At 41.4% G+C, this 20,138-nt stretch overlaps 1 protein-coding gene across 2 annotated transcripts; it reads right to left on the bottom strand.

Moving 5' to 3' along the window:
• Positions 1-8: 8 nt before the first annotated feature.
• ZNF410 (zinc finger protein 410) lies at positions 9-17,840 on the bottom strand. Of its 2 annotated transcripts, XM_058025583.1 has the most exons (10): positions 17,811-17,837; positions 16,444-16,656; positions 7,683-7,818; positions 7,157-7,390; positions 6,679-6,870; positions 5,664-5,823; positions 5,164-5,345; positions 2,401-2,490; positions 1,184-1,309; positions 9-632 (listed from the first exon to the last, which is right to left on the bottom strand). In XM_058025583.1, the coding sequence occupies exons 2-10, from the start codon at positions 16,474-16,476 to the stop codon at positions 448-450; spliced, it is 1,338 nt and encodes a 445-aa protein (XP_057881566.1). In that variant the 5' UTR covers positions 16,477-16,656; positions 17,811-17,837; the 3' UTR covers positions 9-447. The 2 variants fall into 2 exon arrangements, with proteins under 2 accessions (XP_057881566.1, XP_057881567.1); XM_058025584.1 differs by lacking the exon at positions 16,444-16,656 and having other exon boundaries at positions 17,811-17,840.
• Between the last annotated feature and the right edge of the window lie 2,298 nt (positions 17,841-20,138).

Genomic DNA, 20,138 nt, shown 5'->3' with positions numbered 1-20,138 from the left:
TAACCAAATGATATCAAGTAGTACATTTATTTCGTATAGTAAGTCAGCTTCTGACAGTGAGATGTATTAGAATATAGTCTCTGAAGGTAAAGGGTGGAAGGAAGGCCTGTTGCTCAAGATACTGAATATTTGAACAGTGCCTAGCACAATGAGGTCCTGGTCCTTAGCTGGGCTCCTAGGTGCTCCAGCAAAACAAACACTTTAGGCTTTAGGAGATGGACTGCATAAGCAGTTTTGAAATGGCGTTCCACAACATGGGCTAAGTGACACCTAAGCAGACTTCACCTTTCAAACTCTGCAAGAGAGAAACTTGGTCCAGCAGATCTTCTCCAACTCCAGTTTCAGGATTCATCCACTATCTACCCACCCCTCTGTGCACAGTTAAACCAATGTTCATTTATCACATTGCAATATGGTGAGCCTCAAGGAAGAATGATCAATCCCATCTCAGTCACCACATATAAGAGGGCGGAAAAAAGAGCAGCTGGTCTCACCCTCTTCTACTCCAATAATTGACTCAGTGTCTGGCAGGTGCAGAGACTCAACACCAAGGCTGGGCTGAGAGTTCATGGAGATGAGATTCTTACTATGCACTGTCGATTCTTCCAGCAAACTGCTGCCCATCAGTGACTCTATAGTGAAAAAAAACGTAAAAGAGAATTTCCGTGATGCAATTACACTGCAATATAAGATCCAATCCCTGCCCCACTTCAAGTCATACTGAATTCTTCCCTAGACACCTTCTTTATCCATTCCTACTCTTTGGGCAGCCAGTGCTCCAATGGATGGAAAACACCATGTTTACTGTTTTGAACCTTACTATGGTGGGATGTTATGCAGGATTGGCTTTCTCTTTAAATAATTCACATTGTGTAAAAACCCAGGCCGCTTGCAACAAGAAAACATAACCAAGGGGAAAAAATCCACATAAAAAAACCCCAACTAGATTCACATTGATTTTGAAAACAATAAACATATCTGCCCCTTGACTGCCATAAAAAATACACCTTTGTCTTCTGTCCTAGAAAAAGGAAGAGTAACAGTCCTTATCTCCAAGAGGAACAGACTTTTGTTTCTTACTGGCTTGTGGTCTCATATTATCAGGACAAACATCTTTTCTTCAACCATCCACTCATTCTTTTCCTGCACTTTTCCCCCAGAGTGTGTGCGCTCCCTTCTTTACCTGGCTGTTCTCGCTCCCTGCTGCCAGCTGTTCCAATTCGGGAATGGTGTTTCCTCATATGCACATTTCTGCTACCACTCTGGGAAAATGTCTTCCCACAAATTTGGCACTGATGGGGCTTCACTCCTTGGAGTCAAAGGGGGAAGAAATATCCCAAGAATTACCAAATTGGGAGAAGAGACCTCATCAACTAAAAAACTAATAACGGTTTTGAAATGGCTGTTAATACCACTGGTGGTGATTTATCAGTAAAAACCAAATAAGACGTATTCCCATCTCCTTGAGGGCCATAAGCTTCTAGAACAAAAGAGGTTTAGATATCAGTGATGGCAGTTGTCAGAATACTCAAGTCTGAATAGTAACAAAGTCTTCAAGTCAGACTGATGAGAGGAAACAGGTTATTTGAAATCATTAGCTCATTGATATGGAAATACTTGATGTCCCACAGATAGAATAAAATGACCAGAGGCAAGGAAGCTGTCTCCTGCCATCACACAATAAATTGCAGCATCTGCTTTACTTTACCAAGCAGAGACTTGATGATGACTTGTCACTGTGAAAGGATTTTCATTTTACAGAGCAGTTCATAATTTTCAAAATATAAGCATGCTGTCCATACTTCTTGGCTCAATGGCATGGAAGCCAAGGAGACAGGACAGAAAGAGCATGGAGAACTCAATCCCAAATGTTATTACCTCAATAAAATCTCCCATTCCCCACATACCATTTTCATTGTGTGCTGATGATATTTATGACAGATCAATCAAAACAGAAGGCAGAAGCTTTGAAAGACTTGTGAAATACATTTCCACCTAAACCTTTGTCCAATTACAAGCATGTAGTAGGAAAAAAGAACAGAAAACTCTACCTATGGCAGAAACCCACTTGAAAGAGATATCAGATTCAAATGGCTGTAGTTAATATACAGAGATGCTAGAGTCTCTCTTTTAAAGAACCAAATAGCGGCTATGAAAAAGATATTCAACTTCATGGCATTTTAGAAAAAAAATTTAGAATGGAATTTCAGTTGTTTAAAAATAGACACAAACTAAAAAATTAAAGTGTACAGGCTACAGGCACTACAAAAGGGAAGTCAAAAAACACCATGACCAGAAGCTCTGTAGAAACCAGGATTTTTCTTAAGGAAATCAAATCAAAGTCCTACAATAAAGGTCTTTTTTCAGACAAATCACAGAATGTCAGATGAAGACTCTTACCTGAGTGGACAACCAAATGTTTGCGAAGACTGGAGTATTCAGCAAAGGAGCGACCACATCCCTGTGCCTGACACAGAAAGGGTTTTTCCCCTACAAGGGAAAAGTAAGTTCTTAGATTTTGGGATCATAACTTAATCTGGTTGCCCAAGTCCCTAAGAACAGCCTGGACATCTCTACACCATTCTCCCATTTGGCCTTATGCATATCAGAGTTCCATGGAAATTGCACATCCTTCCTAAGTTTCCTAAGGCTCTTAGAGCATTCTCTTCACCAGAGGAAACAGAGGCATTATTTTAAAATATTCTTAGACTATCATTCATCAAAACTGAAGCACTGTTTCTAGATAATCTTCCAAGTATATAAATAATAATAGAGTAATATAAAACCACTTGATGTATGATGTATCTTCTATTTGCAGTTTTCAACAACCAGCTCTCTGTTCCACACACTCACAGGGTCCTGCTCCCTTTCTGCCTCTCAGTGCCAAAAATCCCATTAACTGTACTTCACTTCATATCAGATTCTATACTTTATTTCAGATCAGGCTGAACTTGCCAAAATCCTGTGAGAGATGTGTCAGTCATTTATATCTATGTGAGGAGGAACTGTAATTCAAGGCACAAATTGTTCTCATGGGCTGAAGTTCATATCCCAGCTATTTTGGATTTATTTAAGTTATGATAAACTGGGAGGTTACTACATTAATGCAGTGCCATAAAATTAATCTGTTTTGAACACCCTCTTAATAAAGCTAGACATAACTTTTGCCTGCAACATCCCACTAAAGAACTCAATATACCATGTTTAACACCATGATTTCAAGTCTTTAACTGAACCCCTGTACAAGAGTAATAGCAAGACCACAGGAGATAAAGCAAGCTATTTTAATAATTTATTGTACAACATATATGTAGTTCTTTCAGAGTAAACTTGTTTTTAAAGATATTTCTGCTGTGACTTTGCCTTTAGAACTCTTCTTCCAACAGCTCATTTATTAGCCTCTTATCTAGAATAGTATTTGACAGCTGTAAGCAAAAAGGATCAACACAGCATGTTCCAATTGGTGTTACAAAGCTGAAATATGTAGCAGAGTCTCAAACACTGATTGTACTTTCAGGCTTGCTATAAATCTTTAAAAGTTTGGAAAAACTACCATTGACCTAAATAACAGCACACGGTTCCATCTAGAAGACACCCTGGAGCTATTTACACCTGCAATTTGATAACACCTTTGGTCTGATCAAACTCTTGATTCCACTTTATCCATCTGCAGTTTAGAAAGCTACTATTTACTCCTCCAGAAGCTACTACTCTGCTGGTTGCAGAATGCTCTCTTATCAGGGAGGATTGTGCATGTATCAGCTGGGCCTATTAACTTAATCTGGGAGCTTGCCTGGGAGCTGTAAATGCAAAAGAAAACGGCAAAAACTATGGCTGCTGTTACTACATATTCAAAATTTTATTATTGGGATACACAATTTTTAACTACATCCCAACATCTGCCCCCAAACCATGTGTTGCAGCTAGACTGCACATACTTTAAAATAGCAGCTTTTTCCCATGTGCATTGGCACACCACATACCATACGGTCGTGTTTAAGGCAGGCAGAAGGCACAAACAGCTGCTGGCGACCCACATAATCTGTAATTTCATTTTACCAGGGAGGCCTTGTTCTCTCACACTTGTCAAGGTTATTTTGAAATGTTAACCAACTGTAATAAAATGCTTGCAAGGCCATCAGGGAATCTCTAACAATATTCCAAGAAGCCTGAACTGGGCCATTTGTTTGAGTGTTGCGATAACCCTGAGGCTTAAAAAACTAAACAAACAAAATCACCAGATTATACACTATGAACTTTGCAGGTCATTATTTAAATTGCTGGTCATTATTATATTGCTGGTCATTTCAACACTAACTTCTGTGCCTCTCTCAAACAACTTTCTAGTACAAAAATACCTAAAGCACTTTGGCTGCTATACCAACTTCTAAAAATACTGACAAGGCAGGATCATATTCTCCAGAGGAGCCATCATAAACAAACCATGTATAGAATACAGCAGTACGAAATAAAGTTCTTATTTTATTTACTATAAAAATCTGAGCATGAATTGAGAGTGTACAGGCTCCAGTATACAGTAACATCCCAAATTAGCATTGGCACAAACAGCAGTTTGCACACCATAATGCTGCCTTCTAATTAATGCTTTTTGCTACTTTTCCTTGCTACTGTATTTTTGCTACTCATTCCACTGCATTCCTCATTTCCCCATATGTCCCAAATGTATTCATTCTACAAGCAGCATAGGTAACACAAGCTAGTCAGTCAGGCAGATGTCAGTACAGCTCCTACTGTCTAAGCTATTGAGCCTTTCAGGAATTTCAAATAACCTCTTTACAAAACACAATTTCAGAAGACATGTTCACTAACTATTCCCTTGGTAACAGTCTAGTCTCACACACCCCTCCCTCCATCACACTACTGGAAGGGAATCTTCAGAGTATGTGTCTGAGCAGAATACAGCATCACCACACACCATTTGAAAGGTAAACCTTGTGTGAAACTACACAGGATAGTAAGAGATTAGCACTTGATTTGGCTGACCTACAGATCAAGGTGAATTGACAGAAAAGGGACATTAATGGAGGGCAGAGGTAAACAACATAATACTTTCAATAGTTTGAGAACAGAGGAGGAAGTGGTTTATTCCTCAGGAAAGACCCCACCTCAGCAGACCACAAATAGGTGAGGTCTAAAACACACCAGTGTGAATTCGTAGGTGGTTCTTCAGATTTCCAGCTGTTGTGAACTGTTTACCACAGCCCAGTTCTGTGCACACAAAGGGTTTTTCACCATTGTGAGTTCTCATGTGCACCTTCAGCCTCTGCAAGACGTAGAAACTTTTCCCACAACCCTCTGCTGGGCAGGTGAAGGAGCGGTCGTTACTGCAAAGCAACAAAAAGCTGTTTCATTACCAGCTACTGCAACGCATTTTTTCATGAACACTTGACTTCTTTCTTTTATTAAATATGAGTACCTGTTAAAATTCAAAAATTCTAAACCAAACATAACAAGGACCTGCAAAATGATCTAAATCTACTCCAAGTTTTTCAGCATAACTGACTTAAAGCACTCAACAGACCTAATATTTCTATGAATAATGCCAGGCTTTCACAGCTTCTTAATGTCAAAACCTAACATTATCTCAAATACAGAGTGCAGTTTTTCAAGGCCATAACAACAAATAGCTTCACTCAGCTCACCGGTGTGTTTTCAGATGATATTTGAAGTGAGCTGGCCATACAAATGTCCGATCACAGCCCTCAACTGTGCACTTCAGCTTTCTTTCCACACGAGATAAATGAGGAATGGGGCTTGAATCTTTTGGTTGCCCATCTCCTGTGCAAAGATGAACATTTTCCCCTGGAAAAAAAAAGCCCACCAAAAAAAAAATACATACAGATTACTATAATGTGTCAAATTTAATAGAAAAAACAGCATCATATATGATACAGGACTACAAATCACGTGTGTGTCTGGCTACTAACTGTTTAGGATGTCCTACATGCTGCTGCCTAGCCTGTAGCAGGGATCAGACACAGATTTACAAACCCTACCAGGACCATAAACTATTCCCAACAAGCCATCTGGATCAGATCAGCTGCTACCAGATAAGGCTTATCACAAAAAGAATAGAAAGCCAATGCACCAGAAATGGTAAAAATGGTCTCTATACCAACATCAAACAAGAAATTTTAACTAGCAGTCAATCTCACCTATTAGCTAAGCTGCTTTTGAAAACACCTCAGCTAAAATAAGAGGTATTGCATTTGTGTGCAATTATTTATTAAAATAATTAAGTCTGAAGCATGCAACTAAACCAAATTATGAATTCTCCAGAAAACTGATCTTCAAGCTCAGTGGAGCCAAAAAGAAAGTATAATTCACAGTATATATTAAAAATAGGCTCTTAAAAGTGAAAATGAAAGTTGAAAATCAAGCAGATACTGTCAGCAAGAAGATATTCTTTACATGTACTGGAGAACTAGTAGGCTACAATGAACAGATGGTTCCACTAGAGTTCATTCCCCAAGAAAAAATGAGAAGCCTATTTATAATGAAGAAAAATGCATAATTGTTCTGTATAATTCTGTCACTGATGATTTGAAGATGTCATAAGTGATTCAAAGCAAGAGAGAAATAGAGGAAGAGACAATGTGAAACTAGGAGTCTTGTATGGAACATTCAACTTTGGGACACAATCTGTGGATCTCCTACCATTATTGCTTGCTTTGGCATTCTTTGCGAGCTGTGCCCGAGTGGCAGCGATTAAACTGTCATGGGCCAATTCCTGCACTCGTAGGAACCACGGGGTACTGCTGTCTGTGCTGTCATGGGAGAGAAAGTCATTGCCAGAATCTTCTGCTTCATCTTGAACAAACACCAAGTGCTCTGTGGGAGACCCCAGCCCTAGAAAAGACAAATTTGTGAAACAATAATGCAACAGAGGGAAATTTCTTTTGTTTCTCAGAGATCAGTGCTCATAGCATGGATGAAATAGCTGCCCTGAAAAAGTCTCCAGCGACCTCTACATTGTAGAAAGATGTTGATGACTAAGTGCTCCTAAAATACCTAATAATGCCCAGCAAATTTCATGATCTTTCCTCTTTATAAGCAGCAGGGACAGATTTGTACTTGTATCTCCTGCATTCTGCTGAGACATATCCAGCCAGATGACAAACAGAAGGACAATTACCTGCTCTTGTTAGGTTGAGAAGAATGAATGAAGTGCTGTCGCTGGGCTGGAAGTCTTGCAATAAACTAGAAGTTTCTGGAGTTGACAGAAGTTCAGATGGTTTCTGTACATTCTGTGCCCTTGTCTCCTCTCCATCAGGGCCTACATTTACCTGGAGACTTCTCAAGACAGCAGATGAAGAAACATCTTTGGAAGAATTAGTGTGACTTGGAGAAGTGAGATCTCTTTCATCATCTAATGAAGAAAGTGAAACCAGAGTAAATAAAAGTAAAAATATACTGTGACTAAAGGACATCTATGAAATTATTTTTCTAAGAAAAAAACCCCAGAACTTGAGAGAGAAGGGAGGAGGAAGTTTCTAACTAGTCAGACTTCACTAATAATTGAAGAAAGTTCCGTCACTCTGCTGAACTTGTTCCTCCATCCCTGGAATGTCATGTCAGCAAGAGACAGTGGGGCCAGAGTGGTGAAGTAAAGACAGTTGTACGAAGGGCAGGGTCACAAAGATCTGCCACATAGATCTTACCTGGCAACATGAGTCTGTTGCATTCTGAGGTCTCAGTAACAGGAAGCAAAGAGAGACAGGTAATGTCTTTTGGTTCTGATTCCACCAGTCCTTGTCCCAGTGGAATAGAAGTATTTTGAACAAACTGAACCAGCAGCTGAAAAAACATACTGAAGATTAGGTCAAGAGCAGCACAAATCATTTAAAAAGGTACTAAATCCTGTCAATCCAGTAGTCCCTACTGTCTTGTAGGAGACATTGAATATAATACCATGAATACACACAGATATAAATGTAAACTTCTCAATTTACATTAATACGAGGAAAGAACTGTTTGTCATCTCTGAAATACCTACAAACTTCTCATTCAGCATATAATAAACAGCTCTGGATCATTGCAAAGTAAGTCTAAGTAGGCTATATTTCTTTTTAATTTTTTACCACTTGATACTTTATTATGGTCTAACATTTCAAGGTAATGTTTTCCACATTCAGCCTTTGGTACAGGTATTTTTTTACATCATTGTCTTTAAATACTTAACTGAAAGCTTAATACTTAACTGAAAGACCTTTTCTAAATTAAAAAAAAAAGCAATCAGAAGACTAGTTACAAAGTTACAAAGATGTCTATCATATGGCTATTCAAAAGCAGATAACAGTCAGAGAAACACGGTTGGGATGACAAAGGGAAGAACACAGACAGCCTTACCCATCCAAATCAACTACTCCTAAAACCATCAAAGATGGACAACCAACCCACCCACTCAGGGGATTAACAGAAGAAACTCTCTCCAAAATACTACACAAAACAAGGGGGACTGTTGCATAAAGAGGTACAGGACTTAAACTGAGATGCATTCCCCGGGGAGGAATTTGGGACTGGTCAAAAGATTTGGGGGGATTTGTACAGGACCTTTTAGGCATTGTTTAAGGGAAAGGCCAAAGGCAGGAAAAGGAAAAGATCAAGATGGATCAGGGCAGAACAAACATAAGAAAATGGAGAGGGAAGGATAAAAGGGGCCCATTGCACATAAGCAGGAAGTTGGCCAATTCAGTTGTCTGGCACAGCCTAACTCTTACACTCCATCCTGTCCTCTTATTAAACTCCATTCTTACCTGCTTCCTGTGTGGTCCTGCTCTCCCCAGTGAGTCTCCAGTGGCACACGCTAATTTCTAGTGTGTGTCATATGCTAATGAACCCCAAGCCAGCCTAGTTAGCAAGTGAAATGAGAAGTGTGGGGATAGATCCCAAAGAAATCCATGAAGGTTTTCCTTAGGCACCAACCCTTGAACACAACCAGGTACTTTGTGCTGCCCATGTTTCTGAGGATAAAGCTACAAGCACTCAGCCTGTATTCATTTTGATTTAACAAAGGAAGTGCTGCTGGGAGTTAGGAGATAACACAGTCTAACTTTTGCAATAGACAACAAATTCTGTGAACTGCATGAGCTTTCCTAAACACAGTCTCAAATCTCTCCCCTGTAGGGATTTACACTTCAGAAGGACAGAAGGGGGCCAGTTGTAACACACCCAGTCACATACTCCATATTTCAGAGAAAATACTGCTCAAATCCCACACGTAGGATCTATTTGTTAGCCTTTAATTTCTGTCAAACAAATTAACTCATATACTCACATTCTCAGGGTTTTTTTAAAACACTGAATGAAGAAATATGGACAGTAACAATACACTAAAAAGTTAAACCTCGAGTTTCTTATCTCTAGGAAATTCCTTGACAAAAATCCCGCATTCTGCGGATTCTGCTGCTATCTAGCAAACAACTGTAGCAATTTTTTATCTTTGGCATTTAGGTGGAAATTGTACAAGATAGTTATTCAAAAGCTACTACCCTCATTGGGACACATTTTAACATGCAGTCACAGAGAGCCCAGATGGAGCTGTCTGTGCAGTGAGATAGTTCATCAGTGTCTAAAGAAAAAGACAAAAAAATCCTGACATTCCTATTGTATATTTGTGATTAAAACCCAACAGTCACAGATAATTTGATTCTTATTTTGTATGTTGTGATTGTCTTAGTACTTCCTTTTCAGAACTATTGGCATCTAATTCCAAATTATTCCTGTGGCAGACAGCAGCCTTTTGAGTCTCTCTTACATCAAGAGAAAGTCTGTTAAATCAAAGAAATGGTAAAGAAAACAAACAAAATTGTATTTTGTGCTCTGATTTCTCTATGTTGATTTCCTCTCACAAAAACACTTAGAAATACTGATGCTTTCTCAAGCACTTTTAATCAAAGAGCTGCTGCTGCTGTAGGAACCCTGAAGCTTTAACAGCCCTGATTGGTCTCCCTGGGACCTGCACCCACACTGTCTCCCTAGGGACTTCCTTCTAAGCTCAGCCTGGGCCAGTCATTCCCTTCCTGAGTTGTGCTGTAGGTTTACCTGTCTCAAGCCCTGTCTGCTGCATGAACCTCAGATTTTTACTGTATCTGTGTCTCCAGCTCCATCTTCTGCTGCTCCTACCTGGACTCTGGGTAGACCCTGGACTGGTTCACCACTTTGCCTTGTCTAGGGCTGAGGGCTGTGGATTCCAGCACCTGCCTCTGCCTTCCATGCTCAGGTGCTGCAGTAGTGTGCCCTGGTCTGTGAGGGCACTGCCTGGGCTGGGATCACCCTTGACTCCCTGCTCACCCTCCCTTAGGAGCAGGCTGTCATCACTGACACTTATGAAGCTACAAATTAAGTCCTGCAGTCATTCAGATGGCAATGTGCCATTTGAACTAGGCCACAAGCCAGATGGCAATTTGAAAGGTTAGAATTGTTTCATCTTAGATATAAGAGTATCCAGAGGACCTAGCAAGAAGATGAATCTATTTTTATGTTGTCAAAGATATGTAGGCAATAAGAGACAGTCTCCCTCCCCCCACACCCAGGGCCATGCATTCTAATTAAGGATTGAAAAATAGGAGAAAGAGAAGTAAAAAGAAAGTTAGGAATAATGTTGGCAAGGCAAGTAGAAAAAAGAAGTAGAGACTAAAAACAGTGAGCACTAAGATTTAAATTATAAGATTGTCTTTTATGCTGATGAGCCCTACTGCTTCTCATTCCACCATGAAACACCCATTTTATGGACTTGCCTATTTTTATACTAAAGGTCCTAAATGAAACTTGCCTCCTACAAGAAAAAAGCTTTGCTTCAAACCCTCCACTTCAACATAGCAATATTAAGCCACTGGAGAAAAGCAAAATGCAGCAACCACAAACAGATGGTCAGAAGAAAGAAATTCCTTTTAATTTGCTTTGTAAAGTAATGACAAACTAGTACAGAGAATTATGAGAGGGCAAAAAAAGCAGAAGGAAACAAACCAACATGAATCATGCCCATTATTAAAATGTGGAATAAAAAAACCTCAACCTTGCACATAAACTAAAGCAAACCAACCATCAACTCAAATAATTTGGACAAAATAAAAAGTTTTCATGTTAGTTTTATCTTGACAGATTTTTTCCTAAACCTTCCTATTCAAAATCATTGAATACCTTTGTGAACAACCACAGCAACTGGAATACAGGAAAGAACTCATTACAAACATTGTCATGCTGTCTTAAGCTTCTTGCAATATGGTTTTGTAGCTGCAAGTAAATAGGAAATTATAAGGGTATCTGGTAATTGGCTATTCAGCATAGAAATCCTAGGAACAGGACAGGTGATAAATTAAACACACAGATACACAAACACTAACAAACTCCAGCAAACTGCAGATAAGAGAGAGTAAAAATACCCAGAACTCCTGGGACACTGATGGATGGGCCAGTACAGGAATAACTTGAGTGTGACCTTGAAAAAATTCAACCAGAAACTTTGTAAGGAAGAGGAACAATGCTATCTTGGATTACCAGAACCCACATCTCATAGGCAAGAGCAAACTTCCTATGGGATATGGGGCAAATTCTGGGACTGTGTAAAACATATCAAGGTGTCTTGAGTGGAGACTGTGGGACTGTGGAAAACTTGTGGATGTTTAGGGGAAGGACCAAAGGCAAAGAAATGGAGGGATCATAGGTGAGAAACAACTATAGGGAACTGAAAGGGGATTGGGGTAATACTGATTGACCACATCAGTAGGCTGCAGGTTGCTGCTCTGCATCCCCACTGGGGTCTATCTCATCCTCTCTAATGCTTTCTGCTCCTAAATGGTTTCTGAGTACATTCATTTGATTAAATTCACTTTGGCATAGCTGTGAAACAGAGAAAAACACCATCTGGAAACCCAAGATCCTGGCCAGAGGTTGAATTAAAAAGTCCAAGGCCTGGAGATGGATACTGGAAGAACTCAAGATTTGGCAAAGAGTGGACAGATGCATGACCACAAGTATGCATGTCAGCCAAGGCACATGTGATATGCTAGCCAATGTCAAGCCTTTTTACCTGATAAGTAGGGACAGGATTAGGCCATTTGTGGCCTTTCTTTTCCACAGGAATGCCATTTGTGTTTGAGTGTGCTGGTAGAAGCCCTATCCTGCCACACAGCCATAATGTCTGTACTGTGTGTGCACAGGAACATTTTTGCAGTTCAGGCCCAGGTGCTCTTCTGTGTGCACCTGGGAACAGTCTGGTGGTCTCATGTCTGAAAGACCAGGAAGGCAGGAGCCTCCTAGATGATACAGTTTGACAGATCCCGTAACCAAATAACATCTGGCATCACAAACAGGCCCCAAATAGGCTGTAAATATTCCTGAGATGGTGACTGTAGAATGCCTCCCATAGGGAGGAGACTGATCCACTGTGACCAAAGTGCTAGAATTTGTAAGCAAAGCAGAGAAGTCATCTTGGGACACCAGAATAGGCATAGTTAGGGAAGCTGAATGTACAGAATATTAACAGATTACCAAAGGTGTGAGGTGGCTTTACTCTACAGCTAAGCCATCCCTTGGAATTTGAAATAAATTTTAATATTGCAAAAGGACATCCTTGACTCAAGAGACTGAAACTTTATGGGACAGATGTGAATCATACAAAGAGAATCTATAATCCTTGGAGGCCAAAGTTCATATGATGATAGAATGATATAATGAATGATATTGATATAATGAACTTTATTTTTGATCTGCCATATCACCACCTTCTTGAATATACTCTCCTTTAACTACTTCAGCTGAAATGCCACAGCTGAAAATTCTGTAAATAATACAGTGAAGGTATTAAAAAATGTAAAATATTTCTTGGCTCTGGTCACTAAGCAAATACTTGTTATCCCTGCTGGTCAATAAGAAATGGTTGGACAGGATTATGCCAGGATCTATCACTGCAAGCAATATAGAATGTTTGTGTTACCTAGAGACTTAAATAATGTCCCTGACCTGAGAGAGAAAAAAAACCCCATAACAAACAACAACCAAAAAACTGTTTAAATAATTGAGAACCTCTACTAGATTAACAATAACAAAGAACCCAACATAATAAAATCCAAAAAAACCCAAAGCAAACCAGATACACAAAACAAAAAACCAAACAAAACCCACCAAAAACAAACAAACAAAGACTGAAAAGAAAACCAAACCAAAACCACAACCAACCAACCCAACAAAACCAGAAACAAATGATGATATGGCCACCTGGGATGGATCATAAGTTTGTCCCATAACAGATGATTCAAAAGGCAAGAAGTGTCAGGCAGCTGCTTTGGCTGAAGTGGGGATTGCTGGGAGGGACAGGGTAAGAAGGTTCTCCAGAACCTCAGATCTATCCTCCCACCAGACAGCTGGAGAGCTAGACTGGGTTCCCAGAGCAGCAGGGACCATGTCTTTAATCAAAGCCATTCCTGCTCTAAATTTAACCAGTGAACCACAACAAAATAAAGAGGTCAAAAGAAAATTTAGTGGAGGGGGAGGAGAAAGGAGGGGCTGGAGCTGAAGGGTGTGCAGGGCAGAAGGCTTGTTACCTAGAAACTGGGATGTCCTCCTCCCATACAGCCTCTGGGGAACTAATTAAATCACAAGTGTCTCTCCTTGTGCAGCGCTGAGGAGGAGAGAAAGGAGAGGCTAAAATACCTCTCTTCACCCCCTTTTCAATAACTAACTCAATTCACAGAACAGAGTTGTAATTCATTTGATTATGCTAGGAGTTACCCCAAGAGCAGAAAGCACCCTGTGCTGGACCAGTATGGTGGAGGTGACTGGAAATACGTGCGACTGTGATAAATCACCTCGAAGGCTTAAAGCATGCAAAATGCAGATCTTAGCAGTTCCCTGAGGGATGATAGTTACATAGCTTTGGGGGCAGGGAGTCCAGAAGAAAAAGCAGATCCATCTGTTCATACAATTGTCTCCAAGCAACTTTGTAACTTCTTATGAAAGCATTAAATATTTAATGGTATGTTGGTGGCTTCTTTAGGGATAAAACCAGTAGCAAAGAAGTCTATGTAATAGAGACATAGCGCTTTGATTCTTATCATCTAAATGTCACAGAAATACAGCTAGCTCTTAATTAATATACTTCTCACATGGTAGGATATATGAAAAAACATCTGTGGCTATAAGAATCGTGGTGCCATGGCTCACTAGAGGATATAAAATCATTATTTACTTTCAGAGATATTTGAACTGCTCTTTGGGAAAAGTGTAAAATAGTACTAACTTAACACCCAAGTTTCATAATCAGGACTAAAAAAAAAAGGGTATATATACATGAAAATAAATCAAAATTTTTAGTATAAAATAGCCTAATCAAGATTGAGGAATATGGTTTAGAAGACAGCATCTACAGAAAGGATGCTCCAACAACCACTGTAACTTTTTTATTTACCAGGCCTGCTTCTTCTGGAGAATTAACAGCTAACTCTTATTATGGGCTTGCTGGGAAGGAAATGCAATTCTGCCATCAGGAAATAGGACTATTATGTAAACAAGCCTAATTAACTAATACCTTACTCAAGTTGAGAAAAGACAAAGCCCAGTTACAGCTCCTATTTGAGGAATGAGCAATGAGCATTCCAACTGTCCTGGTCCTTGGCTGTCAGAAATAACCTAAGGGAAACCACCCATTCACAGACAAAAGTAACAAAGTCCTCCCACCTTAAGGTTCAGAACTCAGAGGCAAATTGATAGAATGTATGAGATATACCAGTGACAAGGCAAGAGAGAGGAACTCTGCAGATCGTGCTGAGACTACTCAGAGCTGCCAGGAATCTGCAGCTACTTTTCCTGAACAGTGTGATTGGAAGGGCTTTGGCTGCTCTGTTGAGAAACAAATGCCTTAATATATCACATGAGCTGTAATGAATTACCAGCATGGATTCATCATTCTTTTTAGAATACCAGTTAAGACACATGCTGCACTGTTAATAGGGATAGAAACGCAAGACTTTTGTTCAGAAGACTCAACAAAAACCATTCAATTATGTCTTGCAAACTTCCCCAAAAGGTATTTCATAGCTGTACCATATCCTCTGCTCTAGGACTTCAGCCATCTGCAGAGGTAAAGCTGAGAACCAGGAGAAGCAAGAACACCAAGTGATAAAACCCCTGCATCTCTAAGTGGGGATCTCTAATGCACAGAGAGCCAGCTAATGGCCATTCAACCTCAAAAAATGGGCAAGAAATAGGAGAGGCAGGAGGTGGGGGTGGTGGTGTTGAATGTAACAAATTGCAAACACTTGTATCTAGCACATTACAGGTAAGAGTAACAAAACCCAGAACTCCTCAACAACTGATTAGTGAGCCACTGCCAGAGTGACATCTTGTAAAGGCTTAACCAGAAATTTTAACTGGTAAGAAGAAAAGCTATTGTGGCTTATCAGAATGGTCTCATATGAGAGACCAAACTTACTATCCAATACAACAAAGACACCAGGATGTGTTAAGCTTATTATGCTATGTTTAGGGGGAGGATCAAAGGAGGAATCAAGGTAGATAAATGAAGAACCAGGGGTAGGGGGGAGAGAAGAGACTCCAAACATATGTTTGCTGTGCCTGATCACTGCAGTCCCTCCTATCTAATTACCAAAGACATTCCTAACTATTCTACCCACAAGTGAGTCCACTGCTAGTGAGCTTCTAGTTGAGTAATGCAAGTAGGAGGCTCCCAGAGTCTGGAAAAAACCCAAAAACTATTCCAGCCAGAAACTGGCTTAAAAGCCCTGGCTCTGGGCAGAAGGACTGTAGGCCTGGCAGAGATGTGAATGTGAGTATGCACGAGAGTCGAGTGATGAGGGCACAGCTATAACCCACCAGCAAACCATGGCTGTTCTTGCCTTCCCTGCACATGTGATAATCTGTATGTTCATGCTTCACCTGTTTGTGGCCAGCTGTGCATGCACAAATGTCCCTGCACTTCATGCCCAGCTGAACCTGGAACAGTCCAGCAGCCTCACAGCGAGCAACCAGGATCCCCCGTGTGCTGCTGCCTACCACTTCTCCAACTGCTGAATGGCAACAGGAGTACTCTGAGGAACAGCACTGGCTGATGCTGATAGAATAATTCAGATTGTCCAAAATCAAGTAGAGTCAGTTTGGTTTGAGGAAAAGAAATAGTCAATTCGTTAATTTATTTTATTCTCATAATAAAAGAATGCTGTAATAGTGGAAAAAACGTAACCTGAGAACAGGTAAGAATATTGGCTGATACTTGAAAGGAGGTGAAAAAAAACTTGCAATATTTTCTAATTTTTTACCATTCAAATCAAAGCATGGAAGCATTAGAAGATGTCACTGTAAACACTTGGAAAATTAGTATGTAAGCAGCAATCTGAATAAACTCATTGACTCTAAGTGTTGCCCATAAACATTCCTGGGAACCAAACTCAGTTCATAATTGCTCACCTCAGGTTTGGATTCTAACTCATCCGATAACATTGATTCAAGTGTCCAACTCCTGCAGCTGTTCTCAGCAAGGCACAGATTTTTTTTTTTTTATTTTTTTTTTTTTAGTTCAGAGAGAACAACACTCCCTGCTTATTTTCATATTTTCCTAAGTGCAAACCAGTGTGGTGGTCCTTCTGCAAGAAGCTGTGCTGCGGAAATAATTAATTTAACCTAAAACAACAAAAAAGGAAACATAAAGAAAGAGGAACTGAAAAACAAGAGCAAAGCAAAAAGAAGTGAACATGTGTTGATGCAACTGTAAAATGTACTTTGAGGTATTGGTAAAACTCATTAACTAAGGTTCCTGGATTTCTATTTTCACTGAATCAAGGAAACAGCCTTTAAAAATTAATTTCACGGTGTTCAGATGTTATTTACCACATTTTCTTTGCAATCACTAATTTTTAATGGACAATTGCCTTGTCTGTTCTGAAAACTTATGGGATCAACTGCAAATCACATAAAGTATGCAAGATATGAGGAAGCTGAATTCCCAGTCCACAACACAGTGGAATTATCCAAATTATTGATAAAAGGGACCCATATACAAACAAACTGTCAGCAGGAAACATCAGTTCTTCCTGTCAGCCGAGATATTTCACATAATCAGAAATTTAATTTCTTGATGAGCCCAGATAAATAGAACTTATTTCACAAATACACATATGATGCTTGCGCTAAAAGGGGAACATGAAAACAAGCTTTTCTTGCTTGCCGGGACAACACTCAGACACTGCTGATGGGAGAAAAATGTGAACATACAGTTTTTTCCCCTTTCCAACACAACTACCAGTCTATCGACTATGTTAAAAAGTAATGAGAATACCGGATCAGCTAAAAAGAGAACCTAAAAGCCTTCCTCTCACACTCCTGACAGCAGCACTGCAGCACGGAGCTTCATTCGCCGTGGAGGGGCAAGACACCGCACACAGCGAGCAGGCACAGAGTAACTCAGCCCTGCCTCGCAGCGGGCCCGGCGCTCCTCCCGCCGCCCCTGCCAGCCCGTGCCCGGCAGGGCGGGCCCCGAGCGACCCACGGGCACCAGAGCCAGCGCTGCCAGGCCCGGCTGCCCACGCCCCGGCCGGGAGGAGCCCTGCGGAGGCCCGGGGAGGAACGGGAGCAGGGCGGAGCGCCGAGGCCCGGCGGGCAGGTGCCGCCCGCCCCAGGGCGGGGGTCCGGCCGCAGCCGTGAGGGGCGGCCCCGGCAGCGGGGACAGGAAGGACAGGAGGACCGGGGCGTCTCCCCGCGCCTCGCTGGGCTCCGCACCCCACGGGGGTCGGCAAGCCCCGCAGGAGCGGCCGGACCACCCCCAGCACCCGCCTTACCGGCATCTCCGCCGCCCGGACGTGACGAGCCCCGGCCGGAAACACCGCGCGGGCTCGGGGCGAGCGCGGGGCGGGGCGACGGTGCCGCCGGCTGCTCCCGTCGCCCCGAAAAGAGACGAGAACGGCTCGGTGCCTGGGATCTCCCGGTTCCCTTGGGATCGTTACCAGGACTGCAGTCTTCAGCTGCAGCCTGGTTCCTCTTCCAGTAAACCTTTTTTATATGGATTGCTACCGTACAGTTGAACGTTATGCCGGAACCTTCAATCTGCTGAGCTCCTTTTTCCACATAAATCAATACAGAACACACATTATCCCAGGTTGTTACAGCACACGTGGAAACACCGGTTTCCTACTAATACTTTGTTTCTGTTTAGGCTTTGCTCTGACTTGCTGCTCGGTCTCTTCTTGCTAATGATGGAAAACTCCAGTTCACTGTAGCCCACAAAAAAAATATACCAAATCAGTAATTCCAGAAACATACATGTCTTTGCAATGTACCTAAAAAAAAACAAACAAAAAAAAAACCAAAAAAAAAAAAAAACAATAAAGGACTGAGTAATTTTAAAAAAACTTGCACTTTGGTTTTAGCTTGTTATGTGTACATGACCAGGACAGAGCACCTGAAGAAGCTGGCAGCCTCTGGTCCTGACATTAGCAGCTGAATCAGTGACCTTCAGGCCCTGTACACTTTAACTCGGTTATGGCTAACCCATAGCTTTGGAGTCATATGTGATTCCTGACTCCCGTGCCAGCACAGCTGCTCATGGCACACTCCTGGTGCTGGTGCTGATAACTAGTGAAAGCCCTCGTGCTATGGAAGTGACCCAACAGCAGCTGTCAAGGCTAGCAAAATCAGGTTTCCTGAGGCCCCCTCAGAGCACAGCCTCTTCTGATCCACAATGGACTGTAAAAAAACCCTGTGGTCACTTTCTGGTAAATGGCTGTCATCTCTTGCCTTGAACTACTTTGGAATGGTTTCTTTTTTCCAGTCCCTCCAAGACATGCAATATAGCTGCACGGCCTTTCAGAACATTTGAAAATTTGATTTGCAGCATAAAGATTCACAGTTATCTCCCTCAGCTTTAAATGTGCAGTGAGTGGCTTAATGGAGGAGTCATACTGACAGCCTAGTGCTTCAGCAAAAAGACTATTGACAGCTACCTGCTGGAACCACCTGGTCACTCCATAAAGTCTGCAAGCAAGTTAGATGCATGTCTTTTTCTGAGGTAATTATCCCATCAGCTTGCAGGCATTGCATTAATACTAACAAAAGCCTGCACTGTGAAATCAATTTTCAGTCAAGCTGAAGCACATTTCTGTTGTACAAGGCAGGGAAAAGTGATTCAACACCCAGAATCAACAGCCTCAGAGACTGGGCTGCCTCAGTGCCATACTGGCCCTGCAGATGGATTCTATCAGGGAATCCATAAAGTCTGGCATTTATCATATTGGACCACTCAGCCACAGTTGTGGTGGCCTGAAGCTTTAGACAGATTCATTTATTTAAGCTTACAAAAGTGAAAGTAATAGCTTCTGAGACTGAATTTTTTAACAGAATCCCAAAAAGCTGGAGCTTATTAAATGGCCACGCAGCTGTAACAGTAAAAGACCATTTCCCTGTACTGTGGAAATATATTGAGGAATATATTCAGTGCAGGTAGCTTGGTTTGCACTGCAGTGTAAGCTGCAGATTGAGCTCTCTGGATGTCTGGAGTCAGAGGTAAGAGGCTGTGAACTGCCAACCCTTTGACAAGCTTAGGGACCTGTGGCCCAACCAGGTGACTGGACACTCAGAGACATGGCAGGAGCCAAGGCCCCCCAAATGGTCCCATGCTCAGACTTTGAGAGTAAAAACCCAGGGTTTCCTTTGTTCAAGATCCCAGCTCAAGCTGTTTAGTTATTGCATCAAGACTGAATTATTTTAAGGACTGGGACCAGTGAGACTCTGCTGTGGGAAACCTGGCTTTGAGATGGTAAGGAAACCTTGTCTGACAGTGTGAGTATGGGGGTGTGTGGGGAGTCAGGCTTACTGGGGCTGCCCACTGGGAAGGGATTTTGGTCCCATCTTAGGTGGGTGAGTGTGACTGCCAGAGGAGGTCCTGGATGGTCAGACAGGAAAGTTTCCCTAACTCAGCATGCCATTTTATTACTGATCCAATACAATCTAAACAAAAGCAGCAATACAATCTAATAAAAGCAGAACTACTAACTTCATAAACCAACTTTTCTTGATGCTACTTTGGTAATCCAAAGGAACTGAATCATAAAGCTTTATGCTGTTTTACATTAAGATGCTCAGTAATCTTGGAAGTCCTTTGACTCATCACC

Source organism: Melospiza georgiana, chromosome 6, assembly GCF_028018845.1.
Source record: "Melospiza georgiana isolate bMelGeo1 chromosome 6, bMelGeo1.pri, whole genome shotgun sequence".
Taxonomy (NCBI): domain Eukaryota; kingdom Metazoa; phylum Chordata; class Aves; order Passeriformes; family Passerellidae; genus Melospiza; species Melospiza georgiana.
The sequence above is the reverse complement of the archived record's forward strand: the minus strand, read 5'-3'. Positions and strand labels throughout refer to the sequence as shown.